Here is a 25,147-nt window from a genome sequence, read left to right as displayed (position 1 = left end):
GAACTGATATAAGTGCAATTTAGAATTGCAATTTTTATATGAAAAGTTCACCAGAAGTTATAAAAATGTTATTTACATTAGATTTTACACCAAAAACTTAAATAAATAATTAAGAGAACAATAAAAATCAATGTTACAGGAAAACAACAGGCACTTCGCATCGGAGGGGGGGGGGGGGGGTGGAGTGGGGCAGGGACAGGGGGACGGGACGCCCCCCCCCCCCCCAAGCACACGTTTTCTTGCAGCAAACATTTTTCTTGAATTGACTTATAAAAAAGTAAATTAACACAGAGTTGCCCCCCCCCCCTAATGTTTTTGGGATCCTTTTTAAAAATTAAAATGAAAGGGAGGAAATAAACTGTAATTTGAAGTTAAATGTACACTTAGACCACTACCCCCGAGGATTATGATTTTTTATTATTTAAAAAGCATTTTTGAGTTGTTGTTTTTTTTTGCAAGTCAAGATTGGATGAGTCTGCCCTCAACCCACTTTGCTACGATGCTACGTGCCTGAACAAAATATCATGGTTTCATTACATACATGTATACTAGTATAAAGACTTTATGTAAACCAATATTATCTTCTGCATTGTGGCATTCACCAGGTTCTACAAACACCTTAGTCCAAAATAAGTAAAAAAATCCAAGACTAGGAGGGGAAAAATCTATTTTGCTTTTCTTTTACTCAGGAGCTATTTTGTTGGCTGGGGTATTAGGGTGAACAGGTCACTGACCCCATGTAGATCTAGCCATGACCTCTCACCAGGGTCTGTTTACCCATCACCAGGGTCTCCAGGGTCAGAGTACGTATCACCAGAGTCTGTGTGCCAGTCACCAGAGTCTGTGCACCCATAACAAGGGTCAGTATACCCATCACCAGGGTCTCCATACCTATCACCAGGGTCAGAGTACGTATCACCAGAGTCTGTGTGCCCATCACCAGAGTCTGTACACCCATAACCAGGGTCAGTATACCCATCACCAGGGTCTCCATACCTCAGGGTCAGAGTACGTATCACGAATTTGTGTGCCCATCACCAGTGTCAGTATACACATAACCAGGTCCAGTATACCCATCATCAGGGCCAGTATACCCATCACCAGGATCTCCATACCAATCATGAGGGTCAGAGTACGTATCACCAGACTCTGTGTGCCCATCACCAGTGTCTGTATACACATAACCATATCAGTGTAACCATCAACGGGGTCTCCATACTTTTCACCAAGGTCATTATACCCATCCCTAGAGTGTGTGTGCTCAACACCAATGTCAGTATACACATAACCAGGGTCAGTATAACCATCACCAGGGTCTCCTTACCTATCACCAGGGTCGGAGTAGGTACCACCAGAGTCTGTGTGATCATCACATCACCAAAGTCAGTATACTTATCACCAGGGTTTCAATACCTATCACCAGGGTCTTTATGCTCATCAATAGAGTTTGTGTACCCATCACCAGGGTCTGTACACCCATAACCAGGGTCAGTATACCCATCACCAGGGTCTCCATACCTATCACCAGGGTCAGAGTTCGGATCACCAGAGTCTGTGTGCTCATAACCAGGGTCTGTACACCCATTACCAAAGTCAGTATACAACACCAGGGTCTCAATACTTATCACCAGGGTCATTATGCCCATCACTTGAGTTTATGTGCCCATCACCAGGGTCTGTAAACTCATAACCAGGGTCAGTATACGTATCACCAGGGTCTCTAAATCTATCACCAGGGTCAGAGTACCAATCATTAGTGTCTGAGTGCCCATTACCAGAGTGTCAATACCTATCATCAGGGTCATTATACCTATCACTAGAGTTTGTGTGCCCATCATCAGGGTCTGAACACTCATAACAAGGGTCAGTATACCCATCACCAGGATCTCCATACCTATCACCAGGGTTAGAGTAGGTATCACCAGAATTTTTGTGCCCATCACCAGAGTCTGAACACTCATAACCTGGGCCAGTATACCCATCACCAGCGTCTTAATACCTATCACCAGGGCCTCTTGTTCTTGTCATCCGATGTAGTCGTCAATGTCGTAAACTTTTCACTATTTCTCTAGAGCCACTGGGCTAATTACGATTAACCTTGGCACAAACCATCCTTAAGTGAAGATAATTGTTTGTAAAAATAAATGGCTTTGAAAGATGATTTAGAATTATTAAAAAATTGATGGATTTTATAAAATCTTGTTTTCAAAAACATTCGACCAGAAAAGCTGAATTTTGTGTGGAAGCATCCCCAGGTATTGTAGATTCAAGCTTGTTGAATTCATTATATTGCCCTACCGGTAGCAGTTGTATTTCAAAAAAAATAATCATATTGCCCTCCCATGACTGTTATTTCACTCTCGCCTGCAATTATCCAGCATATCAATTACGTCGGGTTCTAAACGGAAAGAGCTATTCACTGAGAACCGGTGAACAGTTTCTTGAAATCAATATGTCAGGACAATATATTCAATTCAGAGATACTTTAAGTTGTTTAATTTATGAGAAAAACTATCTTTTTTATTAATCAAAAAGCATCAATCAATTTTTAAAGATTTTTTTTTCATAATTGTTTATCTTTAATTTATTATTTTTGTTCTCTTTTTTAACCTCACTCTTTTCCAATACAAATTAAATTAAATAATTCAAATCTAAATCATTAGCGCCGTACGAGTTACAACAGGGGTTTAAATTGTTCTGTATTAACTCGGACGTCAATTTTAATTAGCTAATTACCTCAATCAGGCGTGAAGTTAACAGCCGATGAATGTTTTAGAGCGATCTGCCGACACCTGTTCTAAGACTGTGATCAAAACTGTATAAATTGAAGTTGTTGTTCTGTATATAGTTTCTTTAGTAGTTTTATTTGTAGTGCTAGATTTTCTTTTTTTACCCATGTAATATATTTCTTTTGTCCCAAAAAAAAAGACTGGTTGTCCTGATAATTTGACAATATAAATTGTTCGTGTCGTTAGCCATTTAGTGCTTTATATATTCAGTTTACTGGGCTTTGTATCTATATATTAGATCCGACACTTTTAAGATGCCTAGTGTTGCTGATTTTATTCTGTGATATATATATATATATATATACTTTGTATGAATCTACTGAAGAGCCCGGTAGGGCGATAGAGCTTTAGATAAAATTGTTTTGGCATTGGACTTATTTTTGTGTTTATTTATCCTCGTTACCAAGAATTTTTTTTTTCTCCTTCCATATTTCGTTTTAATTTGTTGTCGTCTGAAAAAATTGAATATATTTTACTTTATGAGCTCACCTGAGCTGAAAGCTCAAGTGAGCTATTCTGATCACATTTTGTCCGTCGTCCGTCTGTCTGTCTGTCCGTCTGTAAACTTTTCACATTTTGAACTTCTTCTCTAAAACCACTGGGCCAATTTCAACCAAATTTGGCACAAAGCATCCCTATAGAAAAGTGATTATAAATTGCAGAAATGAAAGACTGATCTTTATTTAAAACGGAGAAAACCTCGAAACTGTAGAAAGAGGGGGGTTGCAATTTAAAAAATCTTCTTCTAAAGAACTACTGAGTCAAATTCTGTTTCAAATTTGAGTAATTTACGAAAATAAAAATAGAGATAATCGCGGCTAATCAGTTTATAACTTCGGGTTCGGTATTCTATATCGAAAACGAAAGTTCTTTGTTTGACTGACAAAGATGTATTTGCTTGTTGTGCAACAGTTTCGTGCGAAGGGGTACCTGATACATGCTTAACATATTTGTGCCGATTTCGTGAAATGAATTGAGGTTAAATCTTTCAATGCGTTGACATTTTCACTCGTGACCGTGTTTTTACGTTGTTTTGAATTTCGTTGATGCTTTTTAACTTGAGAGGAAATATCGCCTTTATTTTTGAATTTTTACGTATCGAATCAAATATAGACTTTAGTAAATCAGACAGTTAATTGTTTACCTGCGCAAAATAAGCAAAATATTATATAATAAATACTATACGTACATTCTATTGGTAATGGGGTACGATCTCTACCTAATGGTTGATTATACTGCAACGTGCTTTGTTAAGTCGCTGTGCATTTTCAGTCTAAACGGAGATCGTTTTTGCTGCTAGAAATTTAAAAAATAAGTGTAAAATTTGGATACAGTTTATTTTATGGTATTCTTTTTTTTTTTTCTACCGAGTGGCCATATGGCACCGTATCCCTTGAACACCCATATAAAGCCATTGTTGCTCAGTGAGCGATGTGGCCCCATGGGCCTCTTGTTGTTCGTGTCGTTGGTGTTTTAGAATATTTTTATATTTTCCCATTGTCGACAGAAAAGCCATGGAGTGTTATGTTGCCATCTTCCTTCAGCATCGAGCGACATAACACTCCAGGGTTTTTCTGTTACCTTCTCGAGGCAAATATTTTGATATGTCGCCCTTGAAGCCTTGCAATATTTTTGTATAATAATGTCTAGTGTTATTTTGTTTACACATTATTTTGAGTTCGTTTGCAATCAAATTTTTTTTGTTCATTTACCATTTCAGCTGAAGGTTGTTTCAAAGAAACCTTGCGCCCTACATCCAATGCTGTGAGAAGTTGTGATAGGGTAGGTGGTGATGTAACATGCACCTATGTTTGTAAGAGTGGGCATGTGTATTTTGATGGAACTACCTCCAAACAATACAATTGCTCAGTAGCCAATAAATGGTACCCTACAGCCAATCCAGAATATTGTCTCTGTAAGTATTTTCAGTAAGATGTTATAATGATTGTCACTTTTGCCGAGTCTAAGATATTCTAGTGAACCACTTTTTTAATACCCTTGTGCAACTCTTTGTAGAGGGAATAATGTGTCGTTAACTATGGGGGTATTGTCTTTATCGCTATTTTTCAGTCATTCTGTCCCTCTTCCTTTCCCAGACTCGTTTTCGATATGGTATGTCGAATTGATTTTAAATATCTTGTGTTGCTTCATAATGATGCCCCGTAAATACAGTACTGAGCCAAATAAAGTCAAACTTGTAAAAGCATATTTCGGGTTATGAGGGCTCAACTGTTTTTGAAAGGGAGAAAATCATAAATAGTGAAAATAGGGTGTGTGTCTTAATAATCATCTATTCAAGAACCTCTGCACCAGAAATACAAATTTGAACAAAGCTTGTATAAGCAAGTATTGGATAAAAAAGTAGTCAGTTGATGCATCTTAGCTGTTAATAGTTAAATTTAAAACTCAAAGAACGGTACATATGTATACTCCTACATTGGGTACATACAAATCCAATATTCAAAATATACATAAAGTTGAAGAATCCTTTTAGATATGCAATCAAATACATAATGCACTGCTTCTTAGGCAATATCATAAACACATGTACAATGACTTCAATTTTTAGATCCTATAATATAAATCATTGTACGTATGTTTTCAATACGGTGTACAGGCATTTGCTTTAGATTAACATTTGTCATGGAGTCATCTGAATGATGTTAACAGTTAGGTCTGGAAAGATGACTGAATGTGTAAGCTTTGTAATTAAGTCACATTTTGGTTACTTGCTTTCAGTTACCGAATTCGAAGCTTCATCGTGTAATGTTGATATAAATGAGATGCACTTAATTCAGTATGGATTAATCCTAAGATATTTTAACAAAATTTTCATCTGTATCATCTTCATTAGACAAGAAACCAACATCGCCAGAATTTTCCCCTTTCCCATTATGTTTTTGATTGAATTAAAATCACAAAACAAGATGTTATTGATATTTATTCTACTCATCCTATAAATAACACATTAGAACCAGATGATATCAGCGATAAAATAAAGGCTACTTTTTCCCATCTCAACTCCTATGTGTGTATTTATTGTTTAATCGCTCTTTGAAAGAATTTCCTAAACCCTGGAAGATAGTGAATGTACTTCCTTTATAAAAAAAAAGGGGGATCCATACTTACTATCAAATTATATATCTGTATCATTATTGAGTTGTGTAGGTAAAATAATAGAGCATGTGGTACTTACATATGTTTACAATTATTTTCATTTAAATGATCTGTTTCTTAAGTTGTTTTTACTTCACCATTCCACTGTGTATCAACTTAATATTGAGTATTTCGACTTTATAGTCAAAGCCATCAAGCCATGGTGTATAATGATGCATGGTCGTTTGTTCGTGATTTGTCCAAAACAGAGTTTGAAACTAAGTCTAAACAATGGTTTTCGAAGTTAAAACCTTTAAAAAATAAAAGCTGTCCTATTTGGTACAACGAAAAAAAATTACATTTTCCATATTGAGCATTTCAAGATTGTACTTTAGATTTTACGTCAACGCATAAGCATCTGGGGATTATTTTTCGCATGATCTTAGTTGATTAATATATATTAATTCTATATTATCAAATGCCTAGAAGAAACTCCGATCCCGATTATTATTTTTTTTTCAAAAAATACAAAGTTTATTTTTACCATCATAGAACGATATGGGGAAAATGTTTAAAACTCTTCTTTTTAAGAAATACACTGATATGCTTAGTTACTTTGCTATTCAATTTCTTATAAGTCCTTGAATATTTAGTATTCTCATATGAAGGTGACAGTGACCTTTCACTTTTTAAAATTATTTGTTGTATATTTTAGAATTGTGTTAACTTTAATCAGTTGAAGCCTAGGATAATAAGATTAGTCAGTTGTTGAACTTGTTAAAACTTTTTAAAATTATTTGTTGTATATTTTAGAATTTTGTTAACTTTAATCAGTTGAAGCCTAGGATTATATTAGTCAGTTGTTGCATCTTAAATCTTAGGATATGATGTCCAAAAATATGTATTGTTTCATGTATTGTCAAACCTTGGAATATTTGAGAGAATATTTTGTAATATTCATCAGATATCTTTGTATCAGAACAAAAAAGACCAAATCTTTAATGTTTTATATCTCAAAAAGCAAAACTATTTTGAAAAGCAATATCGAAGAGAATATGTACAGAATAATGTTGTGAACAGTATGCTCTATTAAAATTAGCTTAAACGATCCCTTTAAGGAAATTGAGGGTCACCCCTAAAACGTTATTTTCCAGATATCTCAACAACAACAAAGCCATAAAGATTTGAAAATCATTTTTTAAAGGAAATGTGTTTAAAATTACAAGCTTAAGAGGTTTCATTTGATATGAAAGGAAACGGTCTGCCCTTCAAATTAGGAGCCCAAATGGGCAGGACTCCTTAATCCATATCATTATTTAATTAATATTTTGTTACACATTACGGAAGAGAAATTATTTATTTGTTTTGTGTAGCTGTAAATGACAAAACTTTGATTGTTTGTTACATGTACCTATGAAAAGATTGGAACGGTTTTCAAACATTTTCCATATATTATTCTATGTTAAACTTCAAACTCCTTCGGGTTCTCGATTTGGTTCTGGGGTCACTGTTTTAACTATTTAGAATCTACTCTATCTAAGAATGCTTGCATAGTAAAATAAAAAATTGTAGCACTATAGTTTAAATTTTTTTAAACATTTTCCCTTCGTATTTCTATGTTAAATTTTGAACCCCTCTACGGGCCGCAGTAGTAGTCCGGGGGTTACAATTTTCACAATTTAGAATCCTCACTATACATACCAGCTTTGGTATAAATAATAGCATTTCTGATCCAGTGATTTGGGAGACGAAGATTTTTTAAGACACACACCCTATTTTCACTGTTTTGTAATTATTTTTTCTTTTCAAAAGCGTTTCTCACTTTATTTTAACAATAGAGAATCTCTTTCCCATAAGGATAATTTGTAATAAGTTTGGTAAAATTTGGCCCAGTGGTTCTAGAGAAAGTCAAAAATGTGAAAGTTTACAGACAAACAGACGGATAACAGGTGTTCAGAAAAGCTCATTTGATCCTTCGGTTTAGGTAAGCTTAATATGACTCTATATTTCATACAAATTTAAAGTATCCGACACTTTTTGAGAAAATGCGCGGACAAATCAATGTACATAAATGTTCGAAAATGCATGAAAAAGAGAATAACTTACAAACGGAAGTGAATTTTTTGGATGTGAAATCGGATGCAAAGTTCAATTAACAAAATACATCTTTCTCGGAAAATTTACCAAACTCGGTTGAGAAATAGCTGAGGGATGACTACCAAAAAAAATAATAGAAGAAAGGTAAACAAACTTAGAATAACGGTAAGGTCTTCCGCTGAAGATGGAAGACCTTAATAATTGCTACTTGAATTCAATTATTTTACGAGACAATATCAAAATTATTGCATTTCAAAGTGTAGACTAAATACTTAAAAATCAACTATTTATATATGGAACGCAATAACTTTAGAAATTAAAATATTCTCCAACTTTAGGCTCGTTTAAGAAAAATTTCCCCCATTCTAGAACTTGACGGCCATCATATTTTTTTGGGGAGAACACTATTGAAATGTAATTCTGCAAAGTTAAGACATAACTGTGTTTTTAAAAAAACATGTATTTAAATGCCATATTATCGATAATTATCTATGCTCTTGCCAAAAATTAGAAGATAACTATCGAGTTTTTTTCTTGTACAAAATACAGTGTTTCGAGAAAGAAATTGTTTAATGCTTCATAGTTTACACATTGTAGACACTCATGTTTTGTTACTGGAAGATTATTCCAAGGATCTTGCAGAAAAGAATTTTAATCTAAAGACAACAGTTTGCTGGATTTTTTTCAGTGTACGAGGTTCCATCCTACAAGGCAAAGCTTGAAGTTCAATATGTGACTGAAGACCATCTGGCATCTAATTGTAAAGGTGGTTTTGAAAATATGCTGGTTACACATAATACAACGATAGCAAAAGCAATAGATGACAAATGTAGGGATATACGCCCAGGAATGTTTGCCATTAGGAGTTTCAGCTCCACAACATTATCATTCAAGGTAACATTTATATAGAATATCACACTGTTCCTTTCATCTCGTCCTTGGTATTAGCTCGAATGATTGGGGCGGGCCGATACCATCTGAGGGCCAATACTATGAACGAAATCAAAACAACAGTATGATGTTGTTAATATCACCTAGAACCAAATATTTAAAAAATCGTTTCCAAAAGCAAAAACTATGTAGTCTGAATGTAAATCCTTTATATAAAACATACAAGTTCGAAAAAAAAGTAATGAAAAAATAAATCAGCAGTATACGGTGGACTAAAAAGAGTTTACGGTGGACCTAAATTGAAAATAAAATTATCACATATATATTCATTATAATGATAAAAGTGAATTGAAATTTTTTATAAAGTACGTCAAGATAAATTTTTCTTAGGGAATTTCATGTTCGATGAATTACATGTATTACATTGCGAGAATTATTGCACTATCCGCCACAACCCAAAAACACTAAAACTCGTCATGAAACAAAAAAAATTAACTATCAGCACAGGCCTCGAGCAAAATGTAATTATGTTTAAGTCTTTTCTCTTTTTAAGAATATTTTTTAAATCATGTATCGTTTTGCTCGAGGGCTGCGCTCAAGTGCAGCATCGGCTTCCTGCATTGTTTTTACATATGTTACAGTGATCTTTTAAGTTTTCCACTCATACATACGTGCTTTAATAGGTTCAGCGTACGATGGTCAGGAGATACCCAGGTGGTTTTATAAATATTCTTATGCCAGGGAAGATTGTACCTCGTGTGACTAGGTTGGTTTCTGCACACAAAAAATACACAAAAACCAGACCGTTTTCTTTAATCTCTTCCTTTCCATGTTTTCCTAAGAATCTTTCATATTCTACATGTAGGTTAAAAGCACAAACTTTGTTATTTCATCTTCCATCAGATTGTTAATAAAGGCCTTCAGTTGGAAACGGAAGACCTTATTGTTTTCGTACTGTTTCTTATTAGGGTCCTTCGTCTTCAGTGGAAGACCCTTCTATTATTCTATTGTTTCTTTTTAATCTTTTAAGGTCTTCCGTTTCCAACTTAAGAGCTTATTGTTACTGCTCTTTTTCTTTTTCGCTATTATTTAGGTCTTTCGTTTCCAACGGAAGCCCTTATTGTTACTGCATTGTTTCTTCTCCCCTATTATGATTATTTTTTATCTTTAACGTTTTCTCAAAGATGCTTTAGCCGATTTAAATGAAACTTTCAGATCTTATTAAGCACACAATTTGTATGAAATTTATTGGTCTATTTTTTTGGTCGTGTCTTCCTGCCTGAGATATTTTTGATTTTATGTTTTTGCTTTTTCACGATTTTTCTCCAGAAGTGTTAAAGATAGAAATTTCAAATTTTCAGGGATTGTAGAGAGTCTTTAGCCGCAGTTTCTCTTGCGTATTCGAACATCGGCCGTCACTTTTGGTTGTAACCGGAAGGAAATGAAAAACCTTAATTTTTCAATTTTCTTTGCTTGAATTTCTTTATGTTTTTATTAGATAGAGACGCTCTAAAAACTTCAAAACTAATGAAATTCGTTTTGAAATCGTTCCACGCTTTCACGAGATTTTGAGCTCCAAAGACATGAAGCGAGAGTCTGCGTAGCTCAGTTATTAGAGTGGTGGACTTGGTCCAGGCGACCCGGTTATAGTCCCCGAGTGCCGAATATTTTTTCTTTAATTGTGCACGCACGGGTTGACATTATATATGATGTCGGACATTTACAAAATAGATACAACGAACCACCGTATATTGTTGACATTTGCATAACCAAATTTCAAGCCTAAAGTAATGCTATTAATTTCACTACACTCTGTTGAGTTGGAATACTGCCCTAATCTGTGTCTCGGGAAAGGCCTTCACCACAGTTAAAATGTCTCCCATAAAGCTGTTATGAAGCAGAAAATTGCAGAATCACTCCAAAACGTTTTTGGAGAAAAGTGATAAAGCTGCATTAAAAATAACAGTCAAATTGTGAATAACAAACCATTTTGAAGCTGTAAATACCTTTCTCGAAAATTTTAAGGTAACTCCGTACCTATAAAATCATGGGTTCAAAGTTAAAAACTTAACTTTTTTTTAACTTATTGGACTTGAATTTCGTCAAAATATAAATAAAATATATATGTATCCATACTATTTAAGATGTAAGGTAATAAAAACCAAAGGCTGAAATTATCATCTGAAAATCTCACTTTTTTTTTGTTCAAAAATTAAATATAAGTGGATGAATACTTGTTTGTCTATTTAAATTTTTTTGCTTACTATGCCAGAAAACTAAAATTAATTTAAAAAAAAAGAAAAAATTGTTTACATTAGAAAAATTATAGCATTTAGATATATCACTTAGAGAAAAGTAGAAAAGAGTTATTTCCCTTTGTCATTATTGAACTATGTCGAATATAAGGATGAAAAACGCTTATTAAATATCTCCAAGTAAACAATGATTTGAGTTTTTGATGTGCACCTATGATAACATAGAAATTACAAATCTACTTGCAAGAATTTTAATGAATTCATGGTTTATGTAAAATGTATGACGTCACAGGAGGGTGGATTTACTTTAAATCTAGAATTGCAGAATTGAACATATTTTAACAAGGTTTTTTACACACCAGGTTGACATTCGGAAACTCTCGGGATTTTTTTTATAATTAATGCACTGTGTTAGAGTTATCTCCCGTATTTTCTTTGATGAACAGAAAAAAAAATTCCAATAAAAAATAACACGCATTTGTTTTATCGTTTCCAAGTATATCCATGCAAATGTGATATTTTGGAATCATAAAATAAAGAGCTCCTCGTGATTTAGCGTGAATGTAATGCACATCCGCTAGATTGTAAAATCCCAAAAATTCAGACAATTACCGGAATTTTTTGAGTTAATTTCGTTGATTATTAATTAACGAAGCCTGATTGAAAAAGAATAAAAACGAATTGGTAATCTTCAATTACCAATGATGTTTGAATTATATAAAACAAAAGACAGCACTCTTCCGATTTATCGGTATTAAAGCCCAAAACTTCGAGTCTATTATTTTAATATAGTAGTATAGATAGAGGTTAAATAGAATTTGATGACGTGTTAAAAACTGATTGAAGAGAATAAATCACCCTATAGTTTACTTTATGGTGCACTTAAACGGGAGATCTTTTGTTGCTCGCAACAAGCATTGAGTTAGGGTCTTCCGCGGAAGACCCTTCTATTAATCTATTGTTTCTTTTTCACTATTCTTATTAAGGTCTTCCGTTTCCAACGGAAGACCTTATAGTTTTCGTACTGTTTCTTCTTTTTCTTATTATTTTTTCCACAACTTTTGTGCACGCAATTTCTCGAAAACTGTTCTATTTCCACAGTTTTTTCACAGATGTTTAGACTTGATATGAACTTAATACATTTTTGATAAAAATTGTGTCGTCACTTCCGGTACCGATTTATCAGCCATTTTGTTCATTTTTTTCCAAAGTTTATTTCCTGTCGTCCGTTTCCTGTCCCGCAACAAAAAGCTTGTAAAATTGAGATCTCAGTAATGATAAGTACTAGAGCATTCAGACTTTGTAGGATTATAGATCTTTAGTTGTAGATGTCTTTAAACTATTTGTTTTCTTCGTAATAACTTCCATTCGTCACCTGTAGCACTTCAAAAACTATTATTATTCTTTTTTTGCATTAAATTTATTTCATATAGAATTGAAGTATAAGTATTAATCCCTACACATGTCATGTATCCGATGTTAAATAAAAACAAAAAATTCTATTTCCAGTGAGATTTCTCAAATATCTCAGATAGCCATTTATATATAAATGTTTTACCTACAAGATCTTAGAAAGTCAAGCGATCAATACACGAAACTTAGATAAATGATAGACATTTGATAGAAAATGTGTTAAACCACTTTCATTATGTCAACCGTCACTTCGTTTAAACGTCAGTTTAAACAAAGCAAGCTGTTTGAAAGTTTAACAGTTTTTCTTTGAAAATTTTAGTAAAATTGATAAACAATAAAGTACAGTTGTTGTTGTTAATGTTCATGAAATACTAACTTTTATTTTCACTGAGCATTTTCGTTTGTCCATTTCCTGCCAAGAGACAAAAAACAATGATTTCACGAGATCTCAAAAACGGTGACGACTTGAACAACTAAACTTTGTTGGATAATAGCCTTAAGTATGAATCTATGTTTACATTATTTTGTTTGATTCGTCGTCCCTTCCGGTCGTCACCGGAAGCACTTAAATTTTATTTTTTCCTTATTTTGTATATTTTACATGCAATTAATATATCAATGCATCTTATCTATGTTAACTACACAATTTTAAATTAGCAAACATATTCTACTTCCGGTGAGTTATATCAAATATCCTAGGTAACTATTCTTTTTACAAATTTGATACCCACGAGATTTTAGTCACTGTAAGTGATTGAGACATGAAACTTTTATGAATGATAGACAATTAATTGAAGATGTGTTTAACGGGTTTTATTTTGTCAACTGTCACTTCCGGTGCTCAAAAGTTCAAACAATTCCTATTTTTAACAAGTTTAACAGATTTTTTTAGGTGTTTCATCTAGCATGATAAACAATGATGTTCAATAGGTAAATGTACAAGAACTACTAGCTTTATTTTCATTAATCACTTCCGTTCGTCCGTTTCCGGTCTCGAGATAAAAAATCTAGTTTCACCAGGATCTCAGATTTGACAGAGAGTATCGATATTTCATTGTATCACATATAACAAAATCGGACAGAAGACCTACTCGTTACTCTTAACGAGATCTAGTTGTTATTATTTCTATTTATCTATTGTTTCTTATTCAATTTTCTTATTAGGGTCTTCCGTCTTCAGGTTTTAAATCTTTAATGTGCTGTATGTGAAAAAAGCAAAACACTTTGTTAAGCATTTTAAAGGATATTGACAATCGTATACATTATCTGAAAGGGAGGGGCTGAGGTGGAATTCTGAAATTTCATTGATATTTTAATCGTATCGTTTAAAAAATTGAAAGGAAGATAAACTCGTTATTTGTAACGAGATCGTATCTAGTTATTTTAATTTTTTTTGTGATACAAATTTTTTGCCGGCGATTTCTCGGAGATGGCTTGTTAGATTTTCTTCAAATTTTTAGGGTTAATGTGTCGGCATTTGAAGTTTGTACCGCTGTTTCCATTTGCGATAGTCACTTCCGTTCGGAAGTTATTGCCCGTTTACGATCTATAAAAGTCAATTTTGTCGGCTAGAGATCTTAAAAACGAGTAAAGATAGAGGACTGAAATTTTCAGTGATGATAAACATCCCGTTGTCTTGTTGCAACATGGTCATAATAACGCCCGTCGTTACTTTCGGTTGTCAATCGAATTTTTCAACTTTATTTTTATATATATATATTTTTTTGTATAGTTGATAGTGACCCTTTCACTTATTTAGAATATGTAATTTGTTTTAAAATCAATCAACGCATTCTCGAAATGTTATAAGGATCAAAGTTCTGAATCAAAAGTCTGAATAGCTCAGTCGTTAGAATCGTGGACATTTGCCTAGGCGACCCGGATTCTAGTCCCGAGTGCCGAAGTTATTTTTCACTCATTTTTGCTAAAATGTACATGCAAATGATGTTTATGTTCTTTTTCGTTCCACTCAAACGAACATAAATAATTTATAAAATAAAACACAAACACGTATATTAGAATGTGAAGCGCTCCGAAGTGCAGTTTACTTATTCATGAAATTACACAAATCTAAATACATAGTTTTCTTCTTTATCTTCATTTCTACAAAATAAAACAATATTTTAACATAATATTCCAATAAATATCAAAAGCAAGGGCGGGTGGGTGGGAATTAAGTTATCTGCACTGAAAAGAGCCTTTGAATGGCTATATAACTTTCCGCGCTAACATCGGTCAGTTAAAACCCGTGCAATGAATATTTAAATGTCACCTGACAAGGTGACCAACAACTAACCAATAGATTACAGGTGTAAATAAACACGAACACGTGTTATTTGAACCTTTAATAAATACATTTATATTCTTATTCGTTCCACTTAAACGAACATAAATAATTTATAAAATAAAACACAAACACGTATATTAGGATGTGAAGCGCTCTGAAGTGCAGTTTACTTATTTCGAAAGACAAAGAAGAGTGATAAAATGACTTGCATGTGAAAATTTAAATACCCAAGTTTTGAGTTACAAATAATTTATCCTGAATGCTTTCTCTGACGTAACCATCTTTAGCTTTCTCTGACCTCCACCGCCCGTGCTTTTTAAACAATCTGTCGTTAATACCAACCGCTGCAGCTGCAGTGGCCCCGCCTGATCTTAGGCTATGAAGACCAAATTTACTTTTATCTAACCCTATTTCTCCAAAAGCATGTAAGACAATTTTGCGTGCCCTGGTATAAGACAAAGGGCGATTATCTCTTCTAACTTTATAAACATTAGCATTTTTACAGAATGTCAGAGATCTGAAAAGATAATCTGAAGAATTAACTTCAACACCCAACAATAATATATATTCTTCCAACGTATGTACAGGACAAGTGTCACCGTGAGTTCTAGCAATGCACAATTCATGACCTTCCTTAAAAACATCTGTCTTGCTTTTGACAATATTAATTTTCATACAAACATCATTAAATGAAACATCCATAAGTCTAATATTTGCAAGTTCCGAAAATCTGAGGAAACCTGCAAAACCCAATAGACACATACATAAAGTACGCATATTATACAAATTGTTCGATTTGTATCTCTGAACCAGTAACTTCAAATGATCTGGTGTAATTGGTTCCTTTTTAACAACAGGCTTGGAAGTCTCTCCTATTGCGCCCTCTTTTGTTAGTTTCACTAAAGCTGATTCACATGGGTCTTTTAATCCTGCTAACTGATGAGCCCAACTTATAGAATGGATTGCTAACTGAATTTTACTTGATGACTTGTAATCTTTAGCGATCGAGATTATATATAGAGCCACTTGTTCGTCTGCTGCGGGTAACGCTGAAATAGAAGGTATAAAAGCGCCGCACCATCGACAGAAAGCGTTGAATGCGTACCTGTATTGAGTTAACGTGTTCTCTGCTCTTGATTTAAGACAGAAAGTTGGTAACATATCCCTTAATCGTTGTAACCGCTGATCTTCAATCCGTGCGCTATCAGACCATCTTCCCGTTTTGAATATATCTGAAAAATGTAATCAACGGAATACGACAATTAATTTTTTGAAAAAAACACAAAATTCGGCTCATGGTGCATCAGGATCCTTCATCAACTGCAATGCACCTTGAATTCATAGATGTATCAGGATCTTATATCATCTGCAATACATCTAACATTTATTAACTATATACCATAGTATACCAGGACCGAGCTCATCTGCAATACACCACAATGTCTACATTGACGTGCTGAACTCATCAAGAGTTTATCAACAAACCTCAAACGTTTTATTTAAGATCTTGCATCCAGCTTTACTGCCAGTATACCAGAAGTAAAATCTTTTGTACCAAACAAACATGTTTTGTTATTACCCTGGATAAGTATGTCAGTACATTCATGGAATAATAAAACATCTTTAATGTACCACCTGTAAATCATCTCTTTATCGAAAATAAATGGCCAAAAAACAGCAGAGGGCCCGTTTGGAACAATCAAAACACCAAAAGCTTTACATGCTATTAGATGTCTAATGGCGCGAACTACTAGGTTAACAGGGGGTACTAGCCAATTATTTTCATTTTCCCAGTTTTGTGTAAAACAATCAATAGCTTCCGAGCCAAGGTTCCAAAATTTTGAGTTATACCGTCCCAACTTACAATTATTATAATTTGCAAATCTGTCAACAGTAAAATTTCCGAACAAGTTGTTAATAAATTCAAAAAATTTTACGGTAACACCCCAATCATCATGATCAATGATATTACTCAGAAAATCGGCTTTCTCATTTTCTAGTCTGGGTATCCACTGAATGTCGATTGAAATTTTTTGTTCTACACACATCTTAAAAATATTATAGGCAAGAGATTGTAAGTGATGTTTCATACTACCCGACTGTACAATTTTTACGCAACTCTGGTTATCAGTGATTTTTCAGAACCATTTTACGTCTTTGTTCACCAAACTATCTTTAAAAGAAGCTAACGCTAGTTCGATGGCTCGCAGCTCTTTCCAAGTAGAGCTCATACTCTTTTCAGACTCTTTCCACATTAAATGAAAACATTTTGAATCAACTTCAACAGTGTAAGCTCCTGAAGCTAACCTACTCGCATCTTAGTAAACTATGACACTTTTCTTAGTCGGTGTTTTTAAATACCGTGTTTTTTTCAGAATATATGCATTGTAGCCAAAAATTACATTCGTTCAGAACCTCATTTTTGTGAGTGATTACAATAATATCATCCCATGACTTTCTAGATGCTATCTCAATTGAAGAGAATCTTGTCATTATGCTACATATGTTACCCATAATCGGTGACATTGAGATAATTTTTCCCACCGCTCTCGCTAACTCTCTGGCCGTCACTCTAGGAAAACTGTTTACTAGTTTCTGTAATAAACAAACTGTGTCATCAATCCGTCTTGTGGGCACTGAAATAGAAAAAGACTTTGAATCCCACAAAATTCCTAACCATTCTAGATTCTGTGTTGGGTAAAATATCGATTTGTCAAAATTGATGAGTAGTCCGAATTCTGATAAGCTGTTTTGTATAAATTCAGAAACTGACAAACATTCCTGTTTTGATGGAGCAGATACAAAACCATCATCTAGGTAAAGTACTATTTTTATACCCCTCTTTCTCCAAAATTTGACAATAGGTCTAAGACATTTCGTAAAAATGAATGGAGCAGATGACAAGCCGAATGGCAGGACAGTATATCAATAATACTTATCATTCCATGAAAACCCGAGGTACTTCTGAAAACTTTCGGAAATATCTATATGATGATAGCCAGATTTGAGATCGAATTTTAGGCAATAACAATCTTTTTCAAAATAATCCATAGCTGTTTTCAAATCTTCAAACTTAATTTTTTCATATTTCACATAATTATTAAGTCGACTCAAATCTAGTATCAACCTCTTTTTCGACCTGTTCTCTGCTACGCTGAGAGGACTTACAATATATGGTCTATATGTAACTTCTACAACACAACCTGTCTTACTTAATTCAGATATTTCTGATGTGACGAAGTCAGCGTTGTTTGTTGCAGATTTATTGTTTCGAACCAGCATCGGCGATGGAATAGAGACAAAAGGAATTTCATAACCAGAATAAATTACTTTCAATATATATTGAAAAGCCCCAATGTCTTCCCATTTTTTTAAATGTCTTTTTAAACTATGTTTTATACTACATTCCATTTTACTTTTTCCCTCAACACAATTTAAACAACCTGTATACTTATCATTGACTTTGTGTGGCCTTTCCCTTTGGACAGTTGGACTTCCAGTGCCCTGTTGCGAAGCAGTTGAAACAGACGTCATACGGCATAGGCTGCCTCCTTGACTGTTTGGTTCTGCCCTGGCCGTAGAGAAATGGCTGTTGTTGCTGCTGTTAAAACGCAGGAAAGGGCTGAAAAGAATTAGAAACACCAGGAAAAGCCAGTTTAGCTGGGGATCCCGCTGCCGCCGCTGGAGGTGTTTTGCGTGTCCCGTATGGCTGAAATCTCTTATTCTGTTTTTGGTGTCTAAGATATTCGTTGACGGTTTTCCATCCGGCGGGTGACGAGTCGGCTATGCGTATGTGTTTCTGACGAGTTTTCAATTTTTTACTTAACTCGGAAATACTGCTCAATGACTCGGAATCCTTCAAGTCGAACGCTCTCGACTCTAATTTCTCTAAACCTTCTAACAAATCGGCGTTAAACTCAAACTGAACTCGGTTACCTACAGACTTAATCTTATGTAGAGAGTTTTCTTTGAGTTTCTTCGAAATAGATTCTGACTGCTCCGCTTTCAATTGTCCCGAGAACGTCTTGAATTGAGACTGTATTACTCCCGTGAAGTTTGACGATGTCCGAAATTTCCAGTGAAGAAGTTTCTCCTGTGCTGTCTTTTGGTAATTTATCTACGTCTATATTCATTTCATCACCCGAATCGCCCATATTCCGTGGAATGAGAGAGAGACTCATCGTCACTTCCGGAACCGAGTAAGAGTCGATTTTCTATTTTTACGACCTATTTTGTGCAGAGCTGATCTCAGAAACTATCAGATATGAATACGAAATTTTCAGGAAAGCCTAACTATAGTTTGGAGTTATGCACTATTATGTTCTTTTACGCCAATTGTGCCATTACTTTGAGCTCGCCTGGGCGCTAAAACTGGGTAGGAATTTTGAAATTCCCCATTTTTTTATTGTCTACAAGATTTCTAAATAGTTGCTCGACAGATTTTCTTTTATTTGCAGGGATAATAGAAAATGATAATATCTCGAAGTTTTCTTTTGATATTTTTCAAAATTTGTTTCCTGTCCTCCGACAACAAGATTGTGACATTGAAATCTCAAAAATGATAAGAACTTGATCATTCAGGCTTTGTAGGATTACGGACCTATATTTGTAGATGTCTTTAAACCATTTTGTTTTGTTCGTCATAACTTCCAGTCGTCAACGGAAGCAATTCAAAAAAAATTTGTACAAATTTAATTTATTTTAACAAAAATTGATATATATAATATAAGTATAAATTATTAAACATATGACATCTATTCCATGTTAAATAAACACAAACATTCTATTTATGATGAGATATCTTATAGAGACACGATCTAGGTCATTTTGACGGCTGTTCCGTGTAACCCTAATGGTTTTGTTAGTAATGTTTACATGTGTATCGATCAAAGGAATCACATGCAGAATTTTTCTTTGGATTTTTAATACTCTTTACTTTTTTATAAAATATCTTTGAATCATGTTCCTAATATTTTAAGGGCAATTAAATACGATTATTACTACTACACGTTATATATTTTAAGTAAAAACACGCAGTGAAAATGTACTAGGGAGGTGCTAGGAACAGCCGCATTGATCTCTTAAAAATTAACATTTGAGGCAATACGCATCGTTTTGACTGGAACTATAACACGTGAAATTGACAAAGTTTGAAAACTTTTTACGGTTTGAAGTTGTGCTTTTATGGTCAGTGCGAGACAAATATGTATTTCTGATCTGATAATTTACTGATGACGTTCGTGGTATATTGGAGAATAATGTCCGCGGCATCTCTTTGATCTCGGCAATAACTGTAGTAGAATGAACAATAAAGTACAGTTATCCATTGTATAAGAAATACTATCTTTTATTTTCAATGAGCACTTCCGTTTGTCCGTTTCTTGTCCCTAGACAAAAGAACTTGACTCCAAGAGATCTAAAAAACGGTGACGACTTGAACTACCAAACATTGTGGGATGAAAGCCCTATACATGTATCTGTGTTTACATTGTTTTGTTTGATTCGTCGCAACTTCCGGTCGTCACAGGAAGCACTTAGAAAATAATTTTTATAATATTTTTTTTTACAAGAATGAATATATTAATTTAAAATCTTATCTATATAAACTATACAATGTTATATAAGCAAACATATTCTACTTATTCTACTTAAGATATTTCAAATATTATAGGTAGCTTTCCTTTTTACAAATTTGATACCCACGAGATTTAAGTCACAGTAAGTGATTAAGACACGAACCTTTTATGAATGATAGACAATTGATTGAAAATGTGTTAAATGGGTTTTATTTTGTCAACCATCACTTCCAGTACTCACCGGAAGGGTTCAAACAATCCGTGTTTTAACAAGTTTCACAGACTTTATTTGGTGTTTCATCTAGCCTGACAAACAGTGATGTACACTTGGCAAATGTACAAGAAATACCAGCTTTTGTTTCCATCAATGACTTCCGCTTGTTCGTTTCCGGCCCCGAGACCAAAAACATAGTTTCAAGAAGATTTCAGATTTGGCAGAGAGTATCGATGTTTCATCGTATCATAAAAAAAAACCAAATCGGACGGAAGACCTACTCGTTAATAGTAATGAGATCTAGTTATTCTTTTTATCCTTACACATTATGTGCAGGCGATTTCTCGGATGTGGCTTGTTCGAATTTCTTTAAATTTTCAGGGCTGATGCCTCCTTATCTGAAGTTTGTACCGCTTTGACAGTTTTTTAAAAAATTTACTTCCGGTCGGAAGTTATTGTCGTTAAACGGTTTTTAAAAGTGTCTGCGACATTTCTCAAAAACGAGTAAAGATAAAGGGCATCAAATTTTACTGATGATAAAAATACCATTTCTCCGGTGCAACATGGTCGTAAAAACGTCCTGCGTCACTTCCGGTCACCACCGGTAGAAAACTTTAAGACAATCGAATTTTTCATTTTTTTTAAAAATATTTTTACGCTGAGTTGATAGTGACATTTTTACTGAATCAGAATATTTTATTTGTTTTTAAATCGATCGACGCACTGTCGAGATATTTAGCATCAACGACCTGAAGCGAGAGTCCGAGTACCTCAATCATGAGAGTCGTGGACATGCGCCCAGGCGACCCGGGTTCAAGACTCAACCGACGAAACAAAATTTCACTCATTTTTGCTTAGATTTACATTTAAATGATGGGTTTATCTCCTCTATTCTAAATAAGGACGAAAGACCCAGTCGTAAATCGCAACGAGAACGATCTAGCTAAGGTCTTCTGTTGAAAACGGAAGACCTTATTGTTAAGGTCTTCCGTTTCCAACGGAAGACCTTATAGTTTTCGTACGATTTCTTATTATTATTATTAAGGTCTTCCGTTTCCAACGGAAGACCTTATTGTTTTCGTACTGTTTATTATTATTTTTTTTTTCCAAATTTTGTGCACGCGATTTCTCGAAAACTACTCAACCGATCTGAACAATTTTTTCACAGATGATGGGAAATTATCTGAATTTTATATGTTTTTGAATTTTTTGTCGTCGTCACTTCCGGTCCGGATTTACGGTCGATTTTGTAATTTTTTACGACCAATTTTGTGCAGAGTTGATCTCAGAAACTATCAGAGATATGACTTTGAAATTTTTAGGATAGGTAGAGCATGGTTTGAAGTTGTGCACTATTTAGTTGTTTTGTACCAGTGGCGCTATTCCTTGGAGCTCGCTTAGGCACAAAAATGGGGTACAGATATCGAATCAAAATTTCCATATGTTTTGATCAGTATCTTTTTATCAGTTAATATTTTGACAAGACATATAGAACAAAAGTAGTAGAGAATCAAAAGTTCTATCCAATATAATCAAGAAAAAGGGGCTGGCCCCTTTAATTAGGGACCAAGAGACTCGTAAATTCTATTACGAATAACTTGAAAACGATAAATATTTTGTTATGCATTATAAAAATCAAAGTTGTTCATCTCTACATTATCGGTTTGAAAGAGTCATCGTCAGGCCCATGTATGACGTAATTAGGGTTTTTATTCTTTATCTTCAAATTTTTATTTTTTTTTGGGGGGGGGGGGGTAATTTTGAAATTATATCGATATCTCATGGTATCATTTTATCTAAAAAAAAAAAATCGGACGGATGACCTACTCGTTACTCATAACGAGGTCATATCTAGTTATTATTATTTTTTTCCACAAATTTTGTGCACGCGATTTCTCGAATACTATTCGACCGATTTCAATCATTTTTTCACAGAAGATGGGACTTGATGTAAACTTCATACGTTTTTGAGATTTTTCCTGTCGTCACTTCCGGTACCGATTTATCGGCCATTTTGCACATTTTCACGAACTATTTTGTGCAGAGCTGATCTCAGAAACTATCAGAGATATGACTATGAAATTTTCAGGATAGGTAGTCTATAGTTTGAAGTTGTGCACTATTATGTTGTTTTACGCCAGTGGCGCCATTTCTTGGCGCTCGCCTGGGCTCGAAAATTGAGTACGAATTTTCATTCAAAATTTTCATACGTTTTCATCTGTATCTTTTTATCAGTTGATATTTTGTTAAGACATATTTAACACAAGTAGTAGATAATTAAACGTTCTTTCCAACAAAATCAAGAAAAAGGGGCTGGCCCCTTAAATTAGGGGCCAAGACACTCGTAAACTCTATTACAAATAACTTAAAAACGATCAAAATTTTGTAATGCAATATAGAAGCAAAGTTGTTGATTGTAGCAATATTTATCAGGTAAAATCATTTTCACACCCATTTATGACGTAATTAAGGATTTTAAGGGGCCAAAGTACTTAAACTTTGATGCAATATATTTAGAGAAGGAGACATATTTTGTTAGGCAATGTAGAAAAGAAAACGTTTGCATTGATGATTCTAATCGATTCCACTAATCAAAACTCTAAAGTCTGTCCCCATTAAGGATCTAGAGGGCTGGCCCCTAAAATATTCAATCATTTGTATCTCAAAAATGAACAACAATTTTAGATGGGTGTAAGAACAAAAAATGTTAGTATTCGTGAGACCTTTCGATTGAACTCAAGAAAAAGGGGCTGGCCCCTTAAATGAGGGGCCAAGACACTCGTAAACTATATTACAGATAACTTGAAAACAATCCAGATTTCAAATATCTTTGGTACCTAGCCTTTTTACAAAATTGATACCAGCGAGATTTTAGTCACTGTAAGTGATTGAGACACAAACTTTTATAAATGATAGACAATCGATTGAAGATATATTTAACGGGTTTTCTTTTGTCAACCGTCACTTCCGGTACTCACCAGAAGAGTTTTTTCACAAGTTTAACTGATTATCTTTGGTGTTTCATCTTCCATGATTAATAGGTGTGTACACTAAACAAATGTATAAAAAAAAACCCTAGCTTTTATTTTCATAAACCTCTTTCGTTCGTCCGTTTTCGGTCTCGAGACAAAAAAACTAGATTCACCAAGATCGCAGATTTGGCAGAGAGTATCGATATTTCATCGTATCATATGAAAACAAAATCGGACGGAAGACCTACTCGTTACTCGTAACGAGATCTAGTTTTCGTACTGTTTATAATTTTTTCCAAATTTTGTGCACGCGATTTTTCGAAAACTACTCAACCGATCTCGACAAATTTTTCACAGATGATAGGACATTATCTGAATTTTACATAATTTTGAATTTTTTGTCGTTGTCACTTCCGGTCCGGATTAACGGTCGATTTTGTAATTTTTTACGATCAATTTTGTGCAGAGCTGATCTCAGAAACTATTAGAGATATGACTTTGAAATTTTCAGGATAGGTAGAGCATGGTTTGAAGTTGTGCACTATGTAGTTGTTTTGCACCAGTGGCGCTTGGAGCTCGCTTAGGCACGAAAATGGGGTACAGATTTCGAATCAAAATTTTCATGTCTTTTCATCAGTATCTTTTTATCAGTTGATATTTTGTTAAGACATATAGAACAAAAGTAGTAGAGAATCAAAAGTTCTATCCAATAAAATCAAGAAAAATTGGCTGGCACCTTTAATTAGGGACCAAGAGACTCGTAAAGTCTATTACGATTAACTTGAAAGCGATTAATATTTTGTTATACATTACAGAATCAAAGTTGTTGATCACTACATTATCGGTTTGAAAAAGTCATCGTCAGGCCCATGTTTGACATAATTAGGGATTTTTATTCATTATCTTAAAATTTGGGGGGGGGGGTGTTAATTTTGAAATGGTATCGATATTTCATGGTATCATTTAATTTAAAAATAAAAAAATCGGACGGAAGACCTACTCGTTACTCGTAACGAGGTCGTTTCTAGTTATTATTCTTTTTTTCCTAACACATTTTGTGCAGGCGATTTCTCGGAGATGGCTCATTAGATTTCTTATAAATTTTCAGGGCTTATGCATAGTCATCTGAAGTTTGTACCACCGTGACAGTTGAATTAATTCACTTCTGGTCGGAAGTTATCGTAGTTAAACGATTTTAAAATGGTCAATTTTCTCGGCGACGTTCCTCAAAAACGAGTAAAGATATAGAGCTGAAATTTTCAGAGATGATAGATCTACCGTTTTTCTGGTGCACCTAGGTCAAGAGATTGTCTGCCGTCACTTCCGATCGTCACTGGAAGGAAATTTAAAAAATAATTTTTTTTTTTTTTAAATTTTTTTTTACTATTCGTATAGTTGATAGTGACCCTTTTACTCGAACAGAATATATAATTTGATTTAAAATAGACCAATGCATTCTCTCGAGATATTAAGCATCACAGTCCTGAAAGTACATGTAAGAAATCGAGTGGCTCAGTCGTTAGAGTTGTGGAAATGTGCCCAGGCGACTCGCAATCG

General features: G+C 34.2%; 2 protein-coding genes across 3 annotated transcripts in view; one reads left to right on the top strand and one right to left on the bottom strand.

Annotated features, from left to right (window-relative positions):
• The window catches only part of LOC117684422 (uncharacterized), a 339,336-nt gene that overhangs the window by 256,389 nt on the left and 57,800 nt on the right, over positions 1–25,147 (top strand). The window contains exons 16-17 of one of the 2 annotated variants that reach the window (XM_066067797.1): positions 4,510–4,704; positions 8,671–8,876. The exons of the other annotated variant lie outside the window; for it this stretch is intronic. Coding sequence (XP_065923869.1) covers positions 4,510–4,704; positions 8,671–8,876 — 401 coding nt within the window. The remainder of the gene's footprint in view (positions 1–4,509; positions 4,705–8,670; positions 8,877–25,147) is intronic. 2 annotated transcript variants of the gene reach the window in all.
• LOC136270286 (integrase/recombinase xerD homolog) lies at positions 14,930–18,867 on the bottom strand. Its single transcript, XM_066067526.1, has 2 exons — positions 17,339–18,867; positions 14,930–16,060 (listed from the first exon to the last, which is right to left on the bottom strand). Exons 1-2 carry the CDS (start codon positions 17,352–17,354, stop codon positions 15,048–15,050), a joined length of 1,029 nt encoding a protein of 342 aa, XP_065923598.1. The 5' UTR covers positions 17,355–18,867; the 3' UTR covers positions 14,930–15,047.

The sequence above is a fragment of the Magallana gigas genome, chromosome 7 (assembly GCF_963853765.1).
Source record: "Magallana gigas chromosome 7, xbMagGiga1.1, whole genome shotgun sequence".
Taxonomy (NCBI): Eukaryota; Metazoa; Mollusca; class Bivalvia; order Ostreida; family Ostreidae; genus Magallana; species Magallana gigas.
The sequence above is the reverse complement of the archived record's forward strand: the minus strand, read 5'-3'. Positions and strand labels throughout refer to the sequence as shown.